General features: G+C 36.8%; 1 protein-coding gene across 8 annotated transcripts in view; it reads left to right on the forward strand.

Annotated features, from left to right (window-relative positions):
• RAPGEF6 (Rap guanine nucleotide exchange factor 6) overlaps positions 1-20,257 on the forward strand; it is a 228,159-nt gene that overhangs the window by 38,630 nt on the left and 169,272 nt on the right. For all 8 annotated transcript variants that reach the window (XM_066343384.1, XM_066343389.1, XM_066343387.1 and 5 more), the window contains one exon: positions 7,672-7,741. In XM_066343384.1, coding sequence (XP_066199481.1) covers positions 7,672-7,741 — 70 coding nt within the window. The remainder of the gene's footprint in view (positions 1-7,671; positions 7,742-20,257) is intronic.

The following is a 20,257-nucleotide window of genomic DNA, read 5'->3' on the forward strand; positions in this document are numbered from 1 at the left end:
ATTCTAAAACAGTAGTCCCAAACCCCTGGGCCGCGGACCGGTACCGGTCCACAGAGAAAGAATAAATAACTTACATTATTTCCATTTTATTTATATTTAAGTCTGAACGATGTTTCATTTTTTAAAAATGACCAGATTCCCTCTGTTACATCCGTCTAAGACTTACTCTTGATGCTTGTCTCTGTCACGTGATACATTTATCCGTCCGTGATAATATTTTCTGACATTAAACCGGTCCGTGGCCCAAAAACGGTTGGGGACCACTGTTCTAGGGCATATACTAGGCTAAAGAACAAGTCTCAATAAACTTAAAAGGATTGAAACCATTCCATTTGTCCTCCAACTAAAGTATGTTGGAATTAAACTATAAATCAATACTGGAATGAAATATGGAAACTTAAACAATACATTTGTTAATGACCCATTGGTCAAGGAAGAGTTGACAACAGAATTAGAAAATGTTTTGAAACTCAGAAACATTGATACGTAAAGACACATGCAACCCCATGTTTATTGCAGCATTGTTCACAGTGGCCAGGACATGGAAACAACCAAAAAGCCCATCAATAGATGACTGGATAAAGAAGATGTGGCACATATACACTATGGAATACTACTCAGCCATAAGAAATGATGACATCAGAACATTTACAGCAAAATGGTGGGATCTTGATAACATGATACGAAGCGAAATAAGTAAATCAGAAAAAAACAGGAACTGTATTATTCCATACATAGGTGGGACATAATAGTGAAACTAAGACATTTATAAGAGTGTGGTGGTTACGGGGGGGAGGGGGGAATGGGAGAGGGATAGGGGGTGGGGAGGGGCACAAAGAAAACAAGATAGAAGGTGACAGAGGACAATCTGACTTTGGGTGGTGGGTATGCAACATAATTGAACGACAAGATAACCTGGACTTGTTATCTTTGAATATATGTATCCTGATTTATTGATGTCACCCCATTAAAAAAATAAAATTATTTAAAAAAAAAAAAGTAAAAAAAAAAAAAAAAGAAAATGTTTTGAAATTAATGAAAGTGAGCACACATCAAACTTTAGGACTCAAAGCATTTTAGAGGGAAATTTATGATAAAAGAATAATGGTCTTAATTTAGTCATCTTAAGTTTCTGTCTTAGTAAGAATAGCAAAATAAATTCAAGGCAACAAACAGAAGTAAAGTTCAAGTGGAAATTAATGAAATGCAAACCGGAAAACCAATAGAGAGAAATCATTGAAAAGAAATGTTGGTTCTTTGAAAGATGAACAGAATGATAAACCTTGAGACTGACCATTATAAAAAAAAAAGATACAGCTTACCAAAATATGGCATGAAAAAGAGGATATTACTGTCCTAAAGAAATTAAAAGTACAAGTGACCCTTGAACAATTTAAGGGTTTAGGGTAATGACCCCCTCCCTCCTTGTGGAGTTGAAAAGCCGTGTAAAAACTTAACTACTAATATCTACCGTTGACTAAAAGCCTTACTAATAATGTAAAACAGTCAACACATACTTGTATATTATATGTATTATATACGGTGGTCTTACAATAAAATAGAGAAAAGAAAATGTGATAGCTTGATAGGTGGAAACGCAGTGGATAATGTGAACCTGGGATGCTTGGATCCCAAATTTGAAATCCCAAATTTGAAATCCCAAGGTTGCCAGCTTGAGCACAGGCTCATTTGGCTTGAGTGCAAGCTCACCAGCCTGAGCATGGGGCCATCAAAATGATCCTATGGTTGCTGGCTTGAGCCCCAAGGTCTCTGGCTTGAAGCCCAAGGTTGCTGGCTCGGCCTGAGAATGTCATCCTCTGCCTCTCGTCAAGGTCAAGGCAAGTATGAGACGCTATCAGCGACCAACTAAAGTGCCTCAAACATGAGTTGATGCTTTTCATCGCTCTCCCTGTCTTTCTTTCTCCCTTTCTCTCTCTTAAAAAAAAAGTTATAGCCTGACCAGGCGATGGCACAGTGGATAGAGCATCGGCCTGGTACCCAGAGGACCCAGGTTCAAAATCCCAAGGTTGCTGGCTTAAGCACAAGCTCATCAGGCTTGAGCATGGGGTCGCTGACTTGAGCCTGGGATCATAGACATTACCCAATGGTTGCTGGCTTGAGCCCAAGGATCACTGGCTTGAAGCCCAAGGTCGCTGGCTTGAGCAAGAGGTCACTGGGTCGGCTGGAGCCTCCCAATCAAGGCATGTATGAGAAAGCAATCAATGAACAACCTAGGTTCCTCAATGAAGAATTAATGCTTCTCATCTCTCTGTTTCTCTGTTCCTAGATAGTATTTAAAATCCCTTTCTTTGCCCTGCTTAAATATATATATATATGAAAAACAGAAGGAAGAGAAAATACATTTACAGTGAAAAAAAAGTCTGTTTATAAGTGGACCTGTGCAGTTCAAGGGTCCGCTGTATTGTTAAAGAATTTTATGCCTGACCTGTGGGTAGCACAGTAGATAAAGCACTGACCTGAAATGCTGAGGTCGCTTGTTTGAAACCCTGGGCTTACCTGGTCAAGGCACATACAAGAAACAACTTGAGTTAATGTTTTCCTCTCTTCCTCCCACCCTCTTTCTTGCTCTCCTCTCTCTAAAATCAATAAACAAACATCTTTAAAAATAAATAATTTTATGAGGCAATTTACATCAATAGGTGGGCAAATATTATAGACATAATACCGTAAATGGACTCAAAAAGAAATAGAAACTTTGAATATACTTATAAAAGGTAAAGAAATTAATAATTATATTCCCACAAAGAAATGTCTAGGCCCCAATGGCATTACTGCCAAATGTTTTCAAACGTTTGAGCAATATTATTATACATTCTGTGCAAACTTGAAAGTATTGGACACAAATTGTTATTCTAGAAATGCAGTGAAGTTTAACATCCACAAATCAATTAATACAATATACTCTGCTATAAAATAATGGACAAAAACCACATATTTTCAGTAAACACAAAAATTGACAAAATTAAAACTTGTTTATGATAAAATCTTTTGAACCTACTAGATATACAGAGGGAAACTTCCTGTCATTGAGGGTATATACAAAGATTTTATTGCTGTTAGAATTGTATAATTTCCATTTTTTTATATCTCTGATCCATTTCTAATTTTTTGTTTATGGTGTTATATTAAGTTCTTTCATTTTTTTCTGTTTTGATATCTACTTGTTTTATCACCATTTATAAAAGAATACCATTTCACCTTTGAATTTCCGTGACACTTTTGTCAAAAATCAATTGAACCATGTATATGTGGGTCTGATTTTGTTCTATCTTCTTTCATTGATCTATAAGTTGATATCATGCCATGCCATTTCCAAAATTGTTTTAGCTATTTTAAAAGTTTCTTACATTTTTATATAAATTTTGGAATTATTATATCATTTCCCCAAGCCAGCTTTTTTATTTAAAAATAATAGTGTTGGAGCTACTGACTACATCTTTGGAACAAACTAAAATTAGATTAGAACTAAAAGAAATTGTAGTTTATTCCCATAAACAAGATATATTCCATTTTACTGGATCATCTTTAATTTCTCTGCAGTATTTTGTAGTTTGTTAGTTTATAGTTTTGTGGGGTCTTATACATATTTTGATAACTTGATTTCTTAAATATTATATGTTTTTATTTAAAACCTGTATCCTTCAACCTTGCTAAATTCATTTATATCTGGTAGCTTTTTTTTTTTTTTTTTTTTACAGTCAGAGAGGGATAGATAGGGACAGACAGACAGGAACAGAGAGAGATGAGAAGCATCAATCATTAGTTTTTCATTGTGATACCTTTCATTGATTGCTTTCTCATATGTGCCTTGACCGTGGGGCTACAGCAGACCGAGTAACCCCTTGCTCAAGCCAGCGAGCAACCTTGGGTCAAAACTGGTGAGCTTTGCTCAAACCAGATGAGCCCGTGCTCAAGCTGGCAACCTCAGGGTCTCGAACCTGTGTCCTCCGCATCCCACTCCAACGCTCTATCCACTGTGCCACCACCTGGTCAGGCTCTGGTAGCTTTTTTAAAAATAAAATTCATAGAGTTTGCTTTATATATAATCACGTCATCTATACTGTAGTTGAAGCATTTATCCTGCCTTTTTTTGTATAAACTATTATTCTAAGAACTCAAATAGTTGATGCAGGAGTATATTTCTTTATATCAGTGCTTTAGCTGATAAATTCAGTAGGAATGATAGAATTGAAAAATACCTATTTCAATAGCTCTAATAATGTTTTAGACCTAGGCATTGATTAAAATTGGATACTAAAACTGATAGGTGAAAAATTGAGAGGAAACTTTATATTGGGTATATGAAGTTGATACTGTCTGAAGCTACATACAGTTTTAACAACACACAAAAAAATGCGACAATCAATCATTATGTAAATGCATCTGGGATGTGATAGAATTCACTGGGCCTTTTTTTTTGTATCTTCTGTCTTGTTTATACTTATCTCTACTTTTTTCAACATATGGAACATACTTAGAAGTAGCTATTTTTATGTTCTTGTCTATTTATTCCTTCACTGCTAACAGTTCTGGGTCTGTTTTTATTGATTGGTTTTTCTCTTGGTTATGGATGATATTTTTCTTTTTCCTTTTCTCTCTCTTTTTTTTTTTTTTTTCTTGAGTGAGAACTAGGAGGCAGAGAGACTCCTGCATGAGCTTCCACTGGAGATCCACCGGGCAAGACCCCTACAGGGCAATACTCTGCCCATTTGGGATTGTTGCTCCATTGCTTGGCATCTGAGCTATTTTAGTGCTTTAGGCGAAGCCATGAAGCCATCCTCAGTGCCTGGGGCCAACTTGCTCCAAGCAAGCTATGGCTGCAGGAGGAAAAGAGAGAGAGAAGGAAGAGAAGGAGGAATGGAGAATCAGATGGTTGCTTCTCCTGTGTACTCTGACCAGGAACTGAATCTGGGATATCCACATGCAGGGCTTGACCACAGCGCTAACTGACCAGGGCCTTTCCTGTTTCTTTGCATGCCTTTTGTTTTGTTTTGTTTTACTGTATATTGGATATTGCGCATTTTACCTTGCCAGGGTTTCAGCTTTTGCTGTATTTCTTTTATTTATTTATTTATTTTCCTTTTTTTTTTTTTTTTTTTTTTTTTTGTATTTTTCTGAAGTTGGAAACGGGGAAGCAGACAGACTCCCACATGCTCCCAACCGGGATCCACACGACATGCCCACCAAGGGGCAATGCTCTGCCCATCTGGGGCGTTGCTCTGTTGCAACCAGAGCCATTCTAGCACCTGAGGCAAAGGCCACAGAGCCATCCTCAGTGCCCGGGCCATCTTTGCTCCAATGGAGCCTCGCTGCAGGAAGGGAAGAGAGAGACAGAGAGGAAGGAGAGGGGGAGGGGTGGAGAAGCAGATGGGTGCTTCTCCTGTGTGCCCTGGCTGGGAATCGAACCCAGGACTCCTGCACGCCAGGCCGATGCTCTACCACTAAGCCAACTGGCCAGGGCCTTTTTGCTGTATTTCTTTAGGATAGTATTAGGTTTTCTTCTGACATGCAGTTTGGCTAATTGGAATCCATTTGATCGTGTTGAATCTTTTATATTTGTTTGGGCAAAACCAGTGTTTCTTCTTTTTATTTAACATTTTCGAAAATTAAGCTGTTGGGTTTTTTTTTTTTTTAATTGATTTTAGATACAAAGGAAGAGAAAGAAAGAGACAGAAACATCAATCTGTTCCTTGTATGTGCCCTGACCTAGGGATGGAATCCCACAGTTTTCTGTATTGGGACAAAGCTCTAGCCAACTGAGCTATCTGGCCAGGGCATTTCTTTATTGTAAGACTAATTTATCACATTACTAAGGAAATAAATTTCTGAGGGCCCTACTGTGCTGAGTGTATTTTCATCTTTGTATTCTGGCCTTTAGTTCTCATATATTCATAGTTGTCACCCAAAGACTCAAGGGAACTTTTCTGAATGTCACCAGAGCACGTATGTGCACTCACACGTGCATTGTCATACATATTCTGCATTCTGGTTTTCTGTCTCACTTTCTCTCTCTCGCCCTCTCTCTCTTTCTCTCTCCTGCTCCCTTCTTTTCTGTTCTCTGCTTTATAAATTTTAATATTTCTCCCTTCACTTATACCCCAAAAGTATCTCTGTCTCTTCAATTCATTGAGATTGCCAGGCTCTCTTAGGCTTTTCTTTGCATTGTGGTCTAGAGATTGCCTAAAAGCAGTAAAATGGGATACAGTATTTATTGTAGGGGCCATCTTAGTTTTTTTTTTGTTTTTTTGTTTTTTTTTTAATTCTCTTAGGGAGCATAACCCTGTTCTATCTGATTTTTAGTGCCTTAAAACTGTTTATATATTTTATTTATTCAGGTGGGAGAATAAATCTAGAACCTGTTATTCCATTTTGTATGAAAACAAACTTACAAGTTTGTTTTTGTTTTATGTATTAGATGATATAAAAGATTGGGGAAGCACAAAATAATACAGTTCTGCTAAAGAAAAACAAGTGGGTTTTTTGTTATATTCAAAAGTAATTTCATTTGGATTTTGATTAGAATTTTGTTATAAATTAATATGTGTATATAAACTTATGCTTTGTGGAGAATTGACTTGTTTCATTCAAGCCCTATTCCAGTTCATCAGTAAAATTGTCTCTTTTTTTATAAATGTCTTCTGTATTTATTAAGTTCATTTTTTGGTGTTTTAAATTTTGTTTGCATTATTAATAGAGGTTATTTTTATTTTGTTGTTTTTGGAATAAATTTTATACATAGTATAATTGCCCACTACTTAATTTTAGATGGCTTTTATAATTTTTAAGTGCACTTTGTATATTAAGAATGTTAACCTTTTGTATCGTATAATTAGCAAGTATTTTTTTTATTCCCCCTACCGTTCTAAAATTTATTTTTTTAATGAAAACATCAATCTCTTCCTTTATAAATGCTTGCTTTTTTGGTTTGCTTAGAACGTTTTCTCCCAGATGAAAAATAGAAAAATACACTTCCTTTTAGTACTAATCCAGTTCTAGTTTTTTCCAAAGAGCTAGGCAGTGGCTCCAACACTATTTTTAAATGAATCACCTCTCTTTCTTCCTACATTTCTTTTTATATTCAATTGTAAATGTTTTTAAAGTTGTTAGCTGTTATCTAATACTGCTCTCAAAATACTATAATAATTTACTTTTATACAGTGTTACATAATTGTAGTTTTAGTCTTTGTTGTGTTTTTACTTTTATTCAGTACATAAATTATACAGATGAAAAATTTGACATTAGGCAAGAGTGAGGTTTGTTTTTTTTTTTTATTGATTTTGGCGAGAGAGAGACAGAGACAGGAACATTAATCTGTTCTTGTATGTTCCCTACTGGGGAATCGAACTGGTAACCTCTGTGCTTCAGGACAGTGCTCCAACCAGCTGAGCCACTTGGCCAGGACTAGGTAGGAGTCTTTTATAATCAGTTTTAGAGACTAAAGGCAGAAATTTTAAAAGAATTTTCACACAAAACTGTATTGAAATAAGTTATATGTGTTTTGTTTTTAAGGAAATCTTATTAATAAAAATGATGGGATCAGAATTTCTTGGTTAACATGTTGGGTTTTTTTGAGGGGGGTTGTTTTTTTTCCTATATTGATATATTTTTTTATAACCTTTGCTAAAGAAATTGTTTTTCTGTTTTTATAGTTTTGGTAAGCAGTTTGGAGGAAAAAGAGGATGTGATTGTCTTGTATTAGAGCCTTCAGAAATGATTGTGGTAAGAACTTTAAAGAATGCTGAATTGTTTTTTGATGTGCTTCAGTTTCAACTTTAAATGTAGTAGGCTTTTGAACACTCAAGGAGTTTCATTATTATGACTTTTTAGAAATTTTATTGATTTGAGAGAGAGGAAAATGTATTCATTTGTTGTTCCACTTAGTTGTGCATTTATTGGTTGCTTCCCAGATGTTCCCTGGCTGGGGATCAAACCCCAAAACCTTGTGGTTTTGGTATGATGTTCTAACCAACTGAGCTGAACAGTCAGGGCCTTACTATTTATTACTTTTTAAATATTTTATTAATTAGCATCAGAATTATCTACCAAGTTTGATATATTTCTATCTAGTTAAAAAATTTTTGATCCTTGAGAGAATTTGAAACATGATACAGTCATACATAACATGTTCCAAATTTGGTAATTTCTTTTACCACTTCTACCAGAAAATTTATTTGCACTGCTCACATAAATTAGAGGATATCTTACAGCTTCATATTTGTTCTGAAATATCCCCTAATTTTTGTGAGCAATATATTTTATTTTCCAAATGAGAGGATGGGAGATAGAGAGACAGACTCCCACATGTGCCCCAGTCAGGACCCACCCAGCAACCTCCACCTGGGGCCAATGTTCTGCCCATCTGGGGCCATCGTTGCAACCAAGCTATTTTTAGTGCCTGAGGTGGTGGCTCCACAAAGCCATCCCCAGTGCCCAGGACCAATGCATTCAAACCAGTCAAGTCATGGCTGCAGGAGGAGAAGAGACAGAGAAGGGGGAGGGTGGAAAAGCAGATGATTGCTTCTCCTGTGTGCCCTGACCAGAAGTTGAACCCAGAACATCCACATGCTGGTCCGACACTCTATCCACTGAGCCAACTGGCCGGGACCATTAGTAATCTTTGAACACTCATATTCTGTGATCTTTGAACATTTGTATTCTGTCCCCTTGACTGGCGGGAAAGAGAAAAAATGAAAGATAGTTTTATTCAAGTAAGAAATAGTTTAGAAGACATTAATGTTTTTACTTTATGAGTGTACTTAATGAATAATTTTTTACTTTTTCCAAGAAAGCTAGCTAATTGATGTAACTTGAGAAAAATCTGAAACTTTTTTTTTAAGCATTAGGAGAATCCAGAATACGGCTCTCTTTTACCTTGTTCTGAGATGACCTTACTAGAAAATAGCTTATACTGAAGGGACTCATTGTCACACTAGTATCTCATGTAGATGATCATGTCTTCGGATTTCATTTAAACTATTGACAAAAGAGCTTGAATTCTTGATGAAACATTTCAAAGCCAGGTCACTAAAAAACTAAACCTCTTTTCCATTTTATGGTGCTAAAGTCAGGTTGACATCTTCAAACAGTTTTTGTTTTCTCTTTCCTAAACTGAATCATCTACATTATCATGAATTCTGTGTCCTATATTTTATAAAGACTACTGGATTTTAAAATCCTACAGAAGGCAAAGATTACATCTTATTCAGCAGCCTGCATTGTAAGTATTCAGTGAATTGTGCTTGAATTCAAGTTTATCCAAGACTTGGACTATGTATTGTTTTATTTATTTTAAGTGTTGGTATGGATGACATAAAGGCCTCAGAACTACCTTTTTAAAATTAATAGATTGAGGAACATGGCAAGAAATCTACCTCAGGCACTACTGGTTTTCTTATTTATTCAAGTTAGTTGATTGATGTATTTCTCATACTTTTTGGGAAAATAGTGCTTTTACTATAGTGTTCACAGTATTTTTTGGGAATAAAATACAGTTAACATCAAAATTTACCATCTTAACCATTTTTAAGTATACAGTTCAGTGTATTTAATTATGGAATTATTTTTTTAAATTATTTATTGATTTTAGAGAGAGGGGAAGGGAGAGAGAGAGAGACAGAAACATTGATCTGTTCCTGTATGTTCCATGACTGGGGATCGAACCCATAACCCTTGTGTATTGAGATGATGCTCCAGCCAACTGAGCTATCCGACCAGGGCTATTTTTCTTTTGAAACTAAAGGGAAGATTATACTTTTTCATCCCAAACCTGTAGTTAGCCTTCTTGGCTTTGGAGGATAGTACTATTTAGAAACCCAGATCTGGCTGCCTTTTGTTTTCATTGCTCTACTCATTGCTGTTAGGGCCTCTCAGAAAGAGAGCTAGAAAATATGTGTGAGTGGATGTATACATACGCACATACACACACACACACACACACACACACACGTCCATGTTTATCTTGTAATATCTATATATCTCTGCTTAAAACCCAGAGTTTATTTTGATTTTTTTCCTTTTGCTTGTTTTTATCTCCTTTTTCTAACAATAAGTAACTTATTTTCCATTATCATCAATAAATTTACTTAAGGTAGTTTAAGAATTGCTTGTCCATAACTTTGCAGAAATCACTATTAGCTAGAGTATTAATATAAATATATACATGTATTTTAAGTGTACGTTTTGTTGAGATTTTTAAAATGCTCCTTAAAACCTACCTCCCTGTCAGAATATAAAGTAGTTCCATCACCCACCCTATAAAGCAGGGGTCCCCAAACTTTTTACACAGGGGGCCAGTTCACTGTCCCTCAGACCATTGGAGGGCCACCACATTCAGTGCTCCTCTCACTGACCACCAATGAAAGAGGTGCCCCTTCCGGAAGTGCGGCGGGGGACCGGATAAATGGCCTCTGGGGCCCGCATGTGGCCCGCGGGCCGTAGTTTGGGGACGCCTGCTATAAAGTATTTCAAAACTAGAGGATCCAGGCAAAAGGATAGAGGAGCCATATTGAAGAAACTTACATTAGCCAAATCTGGGAAAATTTGGTAGTGGAAATAAAAAATCATAGTTATTGATAGTACCCCCATGTGTAATATAAAAATTTATAAGTCCTATTGGGAAGGAAGGGATGAAGAGGGGGAAATTTTTACCTAATAGTCCAATGCCAGCTAATAAATATGGAACAAATGGTTTAATCTAGAAAATCAGCAATGAATGGTAAAACTTGTGACTGATGTTTACTTAGAAACAGAATATTTGTATAGTTTCAGTGATCTCCCCACAAACCATTTACAAAGGAAAAAATTATGAAATTTCTGATGTGGAAACACAAAGGATATCTGTGGCACAAAAATCATCCCTACCACCATCAATATGGATGCAAACTAGTTCATACTACTGATAGGATTCACTGAGGACAAAACATCATCTCTTATATATTCTTGCCAGAAATGCATACCTGAATCTAATTATTAGGAAATAAACAAAATTGAAGACATTCTACAAATTGACTGGTCTATACCCTTAAAATATTCCAGTGTCAAGAAACAGATGAAGGAACTGTTCCAAATTAAAAGAGAAAAAAGAGACATAACTAAATATAGTGCTTGGTTTTATACTAAATGTTGAAGAGAGGGCAGGGCATAAGAGTAAATGTTGTTGGCACAATTGATCAAATTTGAATATGGACTGAGGATTATTAGGTGAAAGTTGATTTTGATAACTATACTGAGATTTTATAAGACAAAGTCTTTGTTTTTAAATTTTTTGTTGATTTGGGAAAGAGAGAAGAGATGGGGGAGAGAGAAGCATCAACTTATTGTTCCACTTGGTTGTGCACTCACTGATTGATTGCTTCTCATACATGCCCTGACTGGCAGTCAAACCCTATGACCTTGATGTGCCAGGTCAGTGGATGACCCACTGAGCCACCTGGCCAGGGCCCAAAGTCTTTGTTCTTAAGAAATATATAGGCCCTGGCCGGTTGGCTCAGTGGTAGAGCATCGGCCTGGCGTGCAGAGGTCCCGGGTTTGATTCCCGGCCAGGGCACACAAGAGAGGCTCCCATCTGCTTCTCCACCCCTCCCCCTCTCCTTCCTCTCTGTCTCTCTCTTCCCCTCCTGCAGCGAGGCTCCATTGGAGCAAAGATGGCCCGGGCGCTGGGGATGGCTCCTTGGCCTCTGCCCCAGGCACTAGAGTGGCTCTGGTCGCAACAGAGTGACACCCCGGAGGGGCAGAGCATCGCCCCCTGGTGGGCAGAGCATCGCCCCCTGTTGGGCGTGCTGGGTGAATCCCGGTCAGGCGCATGCAGGAGTCTGTCTGACTATCTCTCCCTGTTTCCAGCTTCGGAAAAATACAAAAAAAAAAAAAAAAAAAAAAAAAAATATATATATATATATATATATATATATATTGACATACTTGGAGACAGGAAGCACTCTCTATTCAATTTCTACTCAAATGTTTCAGAAAAAAATATGCATGTATATATAACATTAAATTTTTTAAATCAATAAATGATATCAAGTATATATATACATTTATGGTTGGTAATTTTTAAATTCCAAAACTGTATTTTATTGATGACCAGCATAATTTAAAATGCTTTATGAGTTTATAGGATAAAATAACTCAAATTTTTAAATCTTATCTCTGAGATTTCTGAAAGATTTTATCATTTCCTCATATTTATGAGTTTTGGTTTTTTTTTTAATTATTCACTATATCTTTTGAAATACTTATATTGAACTTTTGTTGTGTGTGTGACAGAGACAGCGAGAGGGACAAATAGGGACAGACCGACAGGAAGGGAGAGAGATGAAAAGCATTAGTTCTTTGTTGTGGCTCCTTAGTTGTTGTTCATTGATTGCTTTCTCATATGTGCCCTGACCAGGGGGCTACAGCAAAGCTAGTGATCCCGTGGTCAAGCCAATGACCATGGGATCATGTGTGTGATCCCATGCTCAAGCCAGTGAGCCCACACTCAAGTGACCTTGGGGTTTTCAGCCTGAGTCCTCTGCATCCCAGGTTGATGCTCTGTCTACTGTGCCACTGCCTGGTCACATTGTCTTGAACATTTTGATCCAGTACAAATCTTGGTTACATCTGTGTATTTTTTTTAGATGAAATTATTTAGAATTTATAAAAAGGCTTGGTCTGAGTATATGTGTGTATGTGTGAATACATATGTTGACAAGTACATGTTTAATATTTCGATAAGTTCTGTCAGATGATTTTATTATGTATTTGTACAAATTTGAATAACTCCATAGTTAATTGTTAAGTATTTGTTACTGAACACTTTCCAGATTATTTGAAATGTTAGTCATTTTAATCCTAAAAATGATACAGAAATCTCCTTGTATTAATTTGTGCATATTCTCATATGCTTTATGGGGGACTTGTTTTTTTTTTCTTTTTTCTTTCTCTGTTTTTGTATTTTTCCAAAGTTAGAAGTGGGGAGGCAGACAGACAGACTCCTGCATGCTCCCAACCAGGATCCACCTGGCATGCCCACCAGAAGGCGATGCTCTGCCCATCTGGGGAGTTGCTCCGCTGTGGCTGGAGCCATTCTAGTGCCTGAGGCGGAAGCCATAAAGCCATCCTCAGCGCCCAGGCCAACTTTTGCTTCAAAGGAACCTTGGCTGCGGGAGTGGAAGAGAGACAGAGAGGAAGCAGAGGGGTGAGAGTGGAGAAGCAGACGGGCGCTTCTCCTGTGTGTCCTGAGCGGGAATCGCACATGGTACTTCCACATGCCAGGCCAATACCGCTGAGCCAACAGGCCAGGGCCAAGGGCCTTGTTTTTCTTATTACTCATATCTCTTGCTAATTTTTTCTGCTTGTATGATTTCTTATTTGTTCATAAGATGTTTACATTAGTAAGTAAATAAGGCTTTTTACAATATTTATGAGGCTGTAAATTTGTCATTTTTTAAAACTATATCTAAAATGAATTTTCTGTCATATTTACTTTTTTATTTTTATGACTTCGGTTTGGAGTCATGCTTATTAAAAAGACATTGCTCATGACAATATTATTGCTATTTTAATTGGTATTTTATGATATTTTATTCGTTTATTATTTTAATTTTTAAATCTCACTTTTCTTGGTAGCCTGACAGTGCTAACAACTTAACTACCTATCTCTCAAATTTTGTCTAAAAACAATGCAGAGTTCTACAAGAATGGTGTATGAAACCTACATGCAAGCCATGCTCATAGCATAAATTTAAGACAGAGAGTGCCCAAACTTGAAAGAATTATAAACTGCCTGACTAGGCGGTGGCACAGTGGATAGAGCGTTGGACTGGGATGCAGAGGACCCAGGTTCGGGACCCTGAAGTCGCCAGCTTGAGCACGGGCTCATCTGGTTTGAGCAAAGCTCACCAGCTTGGACTCAAGGTCGCTGGCTTGAGCAAGGGGTTACTCCATCTGCTATAGCCCTCTGTCAAGGAACACATGAGAAAGCAATCAATGAACAACTAAGGTGTTGCAACGAAAAAAATTGATGCTTCTCAACTCTCTTCCTGTCTGTCCCTCTCTCTGACTTTCTCTGTTGAAAAAAAAAGAACAATTATAAACAAAAAGAGAAACCACCCATTCCCAGACCGTGATTTCTCACCTTCCCATCTGTACTCCTCTGAGCAAGTCTTTGTGGTGAGCAAAGGCTGACCAAGCAGATCTGCAGAAAAGACAGATGGAAGCTAGTAAGCAAACGGATCTAAGGTTGACCTGCACTGCCAGGAATACTGTGTGTGTGCATGTGCGCATGTGTAGGGAAGTTATTCTAAATTATGAGTAATTTGCAGAAATATTTTTCTAAATGCTTAGATTCAATGTTAAGACAAAAGGTAAAAAGGAAACAAATTTCCTTTGGTATTTTAAGTGCTAAAGAAGAAAAGTACATGGGGAAGTTTTAGATTTTTACAAGACAAAGTGAACACAAAATCAAGGTCTAACAACCTCTTCCACCCACAAAACAAAAAGAAAAAAGTGCACTAAAATATCTGGACTTAAAAGTTTTTGACAAAGGAGAGTGCTATTAAACTAGGAATCTTGTAAAAACATTTTAATACAGAAAGGTAAAAATGGGAGATGAATAAATCCATATATACCTGTAACAAAGATATAAGAAAATGAGATTACTTATCAACTGTGGGAAATTCCTCTTTACCCCCAGAAAAACAACCATGAAAATGAAAACTATGACAACATTCCAGACTGAGTTACATATATTGCATCAAGTATTTTAAGGGTATTGAAAAAACATGTAAAATCAGAAATTTAACAACCAAGAAAAGAAAATGGAGTTAAAAGAGTATGAACTCTATAAAGAAATGGAATAGAAAGAAAAATAATCTTAGAAACAAATTACAGAGTGCCCCAGGGAGAATAGACTCAAATGAAAATAAGGTACATTGAAGAAAGGCAGGAAAGGAACCAAGTGAATGAAAATAATACAAAGAACGAAGTAAAAGTGTCATACTGTATTACATATTCAAAAGTTGCTGAAAGAGATCTTAAACATTCTCACCACAAAAATGAAATGGTAAATATATAACGATGTGGTGGTAATCATTTTGCACTATATAAATGTGTCAAATCACATCATATATCTTAAACTTACACAATGTTATACATATGTCAACTGCATCTCAAAGCTGGGGGGAATAAAGCGAGTATCAGAGAAGATAATGGAAATTCAGACTATTAGATTTCAAAGATTAAAAAGTCCTCATTGCTTCTAGGCAAAAACATTCGTAACTTCCAAAGGCTAAAAGAATTACACTGGTTTAGACATTTTAAAATCCACTGAGGCAGCCAAAGCTAGGCAACTGGAGAAGCATTTTAAAAAAAACAAAACTCAGAAAATGTGACCCAAAGATTTTGTATTTAGCAGTACTGTCTTTCAGATACCTAGGTTATGGCAAAACAGCTTTCAACATACACAGATTTAAGGAATAATGCATCCATGTGCTAGTTTTAAGGAATAGACTAGAGAATGTTTTATCCAGCAGAGAAATAAGTGGGGGAAAACTCAGCAAAAGAAGCAAAGATGAACATTTCAAAATATAAAATAAAAATAAGGTAGGAATGTGAGGGAAAGACTATTGTACATATATTACATGTTGTGACAAAATAAAGTATATCTGTAAAGTCATGGTGCACTTTTGACCAGTCACAGGAAAGCAACAAAAGACGATAGAAATGTGAAATCTGCACCAAGTAAAAGGAAAACTCTCCCAGTTTCATACCTATTCAGTGCAGTTCGATGTGGGCTCACACACAGATTTTTTAGGACTCCTTAGATAGCTATCCCGTATAGCCTCTACAGACTCGTCACTGATTGATTGATGGCCTACCAGAAGGGGGTTTCTCCACCAAACTGCCGTTTCCTTCAACTGCTTATCCCACCGAGTAATGTTATTCCTATGTGGTGGCGCTTTGTTATAAACGTGCCGATATTCACGTTGCACTTTGGTCACGGATTCGAATTTAGCAAGCTACAGAACACACTGAACTTTCCTCTGTACCGTCCACATCTTGACTGGCATGGCCGTGGGCTGCTCCGCTGTATACACGGTGTTACGTCATCATCTGCGCATGCGCATATGCTGCCACATCCTCCTCCAGAAACTGGGAGGGTTTTCCTTTTATTTGGTGCAGATTTCACATTTCTATTGTCTTCTGTTGCTTTCCTGTGACTGATCACAAGTACACCATGACTTTACGGACACACTGTAGAAATAATACAACCAAAAAGGGACAGAAAGGAAGAGTGAAATAGGAATAAAGAATGTTTATTGATTGTTATTTGTCTATTGCATAAACAGCAGGTGAGAGAGTAGAAATACCGATAAAAGCTGCTAAATTAAATAATATGCGGTCTGGGACTTGATTTTACTGTATTTACAAGCTGTTTATGGCACAAGTTTCTTGAGCCAGAAACAAAAACGTTATGACTCATGGTATAACAAGCAGAATAATGATTAGCATATTTCTGTAGGTTCCCCTTGCTACCTAAGTCCCATGGAAGCAATGCTGGATAGTTCAGGTGGATGCCAAACATATAGTAGGTTTGGATTGCAGCTAAGAAACACTGACCTTGGGGAATATATTGGTGTTAGAGTAAGCAAGCCTGCTGTTGTTTTAGCAGGAAACATTGTCCTTCAGAATTGCTTTCTACAAATACAATTGTGAGAAACAGCTAAGTGAATGAATGGTTAAGACTTTGTATTTTTGACAAACCCGGCAAAATATGTAGAAGCAACAGAAGGCCCGAGGAAGACTGTCTTTCCCAACAGATAGTAGAAGGGTTAATAAGAAAATAAGGAGACAGTAACAGGCACTGGCAGTGGTAGAGAAGAGCAGTTTTCAGCTGGTGTACCACAAGAATTTTTAAAACGTGCAGTACTTGTTTAGTCAGGGGCACTGTCCTCTTTTCCCTCTGATTGTCAGGTAGAAAAATGACAGCACCCAATACAACAATAACCGTTGTTGTGAATGCCTTGTCTTGAACCATAAATATAATATAGAGTTGCTTCTTACTGGTCACATCACATAATAAGGTTGTGTCTGATTGGCTAATTCTTGGTACCACAAATCCTTACATACAAGTATAGGCACCTGATTTTCTTTTTTTTTTTTAGAAAGACACCTTGATTTTTTTTTTTTTTTTTTAACTTTATTTATTTTAGAGAAGAGAGAGAGAGAGAAAGGTGAGAGGAGCAGGAAGCATCAACTCCCATATGTGCCTTGACTGGGCAGGCCCAGGATTTTGAACCAGTGACCTTAGTGTTCCAGGTTGATGCTTTATCTACTGTGCCACCACAGGTCAGGCTAGGCATCTGATTTTTTAATAAGTCACTTTGTAGCAAAAAGGGTCGGTACTTACTATTTTTTATTATTTTTGGTGTAAATCAATCAAAATTAGTAACATTTTTTTATCATACTGGCAAGAAATATATTTTTGGGTGTGCTGCAGAAGTTTAGTAATTAGTTTATGTGTGCTATGAGATGAAAAAGGTTGAAAATCACTGGTATAGAGAAATTAAAGCCCACATGTTGTTGGAAATACATGGTGTAGCTACTTTAGAAAACAGTTTGAGAGTTCCTCAAACAGTTAAAAACAGTTACCATGTGACCCATCAGTTTCACTCCTAGGAGAATTGAAACATGTCCATATAAAATCTCCTCTACAGTTCATAACATTATTCATAATAGCTAAAAAGTGGAAACCAAATGCCCCTCAACTTGATAAATGAATAAACAAAATGTTATATGTCCTCATGATGGAAAATTATTCTGTAATGAAAAGGAATCGAGTATTGATATATACTACAACATTGTTTAACTATGAAAACATTATTTAAATTAAAGAAGCCAGACACCAAAAGCCACTAATAGTATGGTCCCAATTATATGAAACATCCAGAATAGGGAAATCCCTGGAGACAAAAAATAGATGTTAATGGATGTAGGAGTTTTGGTGGGGGTTAATGAAAGTGTTCTGTAGCTAGACAATGGATAGTTGTACAACTTTGTGAATATATTAAAAAATCACTGAATTGTACACTTTAAAAGGGTGAATTTTATGGTATGTGAATTATAGCTCAAAAATTGCATGAGAAAAAATACACAAAGGGTGTTTGATAAAGTTGAAGTGAAAAACAAAAATACAGGTCTTCCTAAGTACCAAAGAAAACAATACATTTTTTATATTTAAAAGCAAATAATGCACATTTCAAAGAAATATAGCAAATACATATAATTATAAAATTATCATAAATTGAAATAAGTATTAGTCATAACATTAATATTAATTGGCTTCATCCACCTATTAAAATGAAAATAGATTATTGTGATTAGGAATCAAATTTTTTTTCTAACATAGAAGAGTTATACAAAATCAAATGTATTAAATAAAAAATCTAGTCCAGAATTTGAATAGGAAATGTCAACATCAGCATATGACCTTTTTGTTTTTTTCCTTAAAAATATTTCCCACTTTATGAAAAAATGTGTCCCCTGGGCTTTTCATTGCAAAAGTTGAGAAGACATGACGACCAAGTAGTTTTAATTATTCCTAGTAGTTAAAGAACCCAGATTATGGTTTAGGAAATATCATATTTCCCCATGTGTAAGACACACCCCCACCCTCCATTTGGGGTCTAAAAATTGGGTGCATCTTATAGAATGGTTGTGGCATTTCAAATACCATAGATGGAACTGAGGACGAGGCAGTGTATGGACAGAGATTTGTCATCAGACACAGATGAGGTCAAGCTAATGGATGGGAGTTTTGACAGTGATGAGGAGTTGTATGAATTTTTTGATTCATAATACTTGAGTTCAATAACTTTCTGTAATTTTTTTTCCAAATTTCGGGCCCCAAAATTAAGATGCATCTTATACATTGGAGCTACTTATACATGGAGAAACACGATGCCATTCCCCCACTGAAAGGGTACAAGCCTCCATTAAATAATGACTTACATCACATGTGCAGTAGGTAATTATTTGATTGGGATTTCTTGTGTCAGAAAGCAAAGAAATACCAAAAAACTATTGGCTTCTGTCCAAAGTTACATTAATTTATGCCTTTTTCTCCTTTAATCTCTCTTTTTTATTTATTGATTTAGAAAGAGAGGGAGAGGGAGTGAGACAGAGAGGCAGGAGCATCGATCTGTTTCTGTGTGTGCCCTGACCAGGAATTGAACTGGCAACCTCTGTGCTTCCAGATGGTGCTCTAACCAACTGAGCCATGTGCAGGACTTCTTTAATTTCTTAATATAACTTACATGAATAGATACTCGAATATTAAACTATCCTTGCATTCCCAGTGAAAACTTGACTTGAGCTGTTTGTGTTCTGTGTTATTACTTTTTTTTTTTTTTGCATTTCTGGGCCCAATTTGACAAGTTTAGTATTCTTGCATTCATTATTTCTTACTGATCTGTTAGTCTGTGATTTTAATTTCTGGTACTTTTTTTTTTTTTTCCTTCTGAAATGAGAAGTGGGGAGGCAGAGAGACAGACTCCCGCATGCTCCCAACCAGGATCTGGAATCCCCCCGGAAAGTCCACAAGGGGATGGTGCTCTGCCCATCTGGGCTGTTGCTCTGTTGCAAACGAAGCCATTCTAGCACCTGAGGTGGAGGCCATGGATCCATCCTCAGCACCTGGGCCAACTTTGCTCCAGTGGAGGCTTGGCTGCAGGAGGAGAAGAGGGAGATAGAGAGAAAGAAGAGGGGGAAGGGTAGAGAAGCAGATGGGCGCTTCAGCTTTGTGCCCTGACTGGGAATTGAACCTGGGACTTCCACACTCTGGGCTGACGCTCTACCACTGAGCCAGTTGGCAAGGGCTTCTGGTACTATTTTTGTTGTAATTTTGTATCCGGATGCTGTGAGTCTTGATACGTGAGGACTAGACCTTTTCTCTGCATTTGGTATGATTGGTTTTGTGTTTTGTTTGTGTTTTAACCTGGAAGGACTTCTGTTTACTACATTCATCATGATTGTAAATGGGTTGGTTGAACTTTTACCACATTATATGCTTTGTGTTTGTTCCTTTGGAGGGGGGGGGTCTCTTATTTTTGCTTTCTTTTATTGCAAGTACCCTTTCTCTCACAGTGCACTCCCTTAGATATTGTGTTTGGTCTATTCTTTTTCTTATAATTCTAGCTATTTTTATATGCTTACTTAAAAAACCCAATTTAGTAGTGAACTTATAAAAGTTTAATA

Source organism: Saccopteryx leptura, chromosome 6 (assembly GCF_036850995.1).
Source record: "Saccopteryx leptura isolate mSacLep1 chromosome 6, mSacLep1_pri_phased_curated, whole genome shotgun sequence".
NCBI lineage: Eukaryota > Metazoa > Chordata > Mammalia > Chiroptera > Emballonuridae > Saccopteryx > Saccopteryx leptura.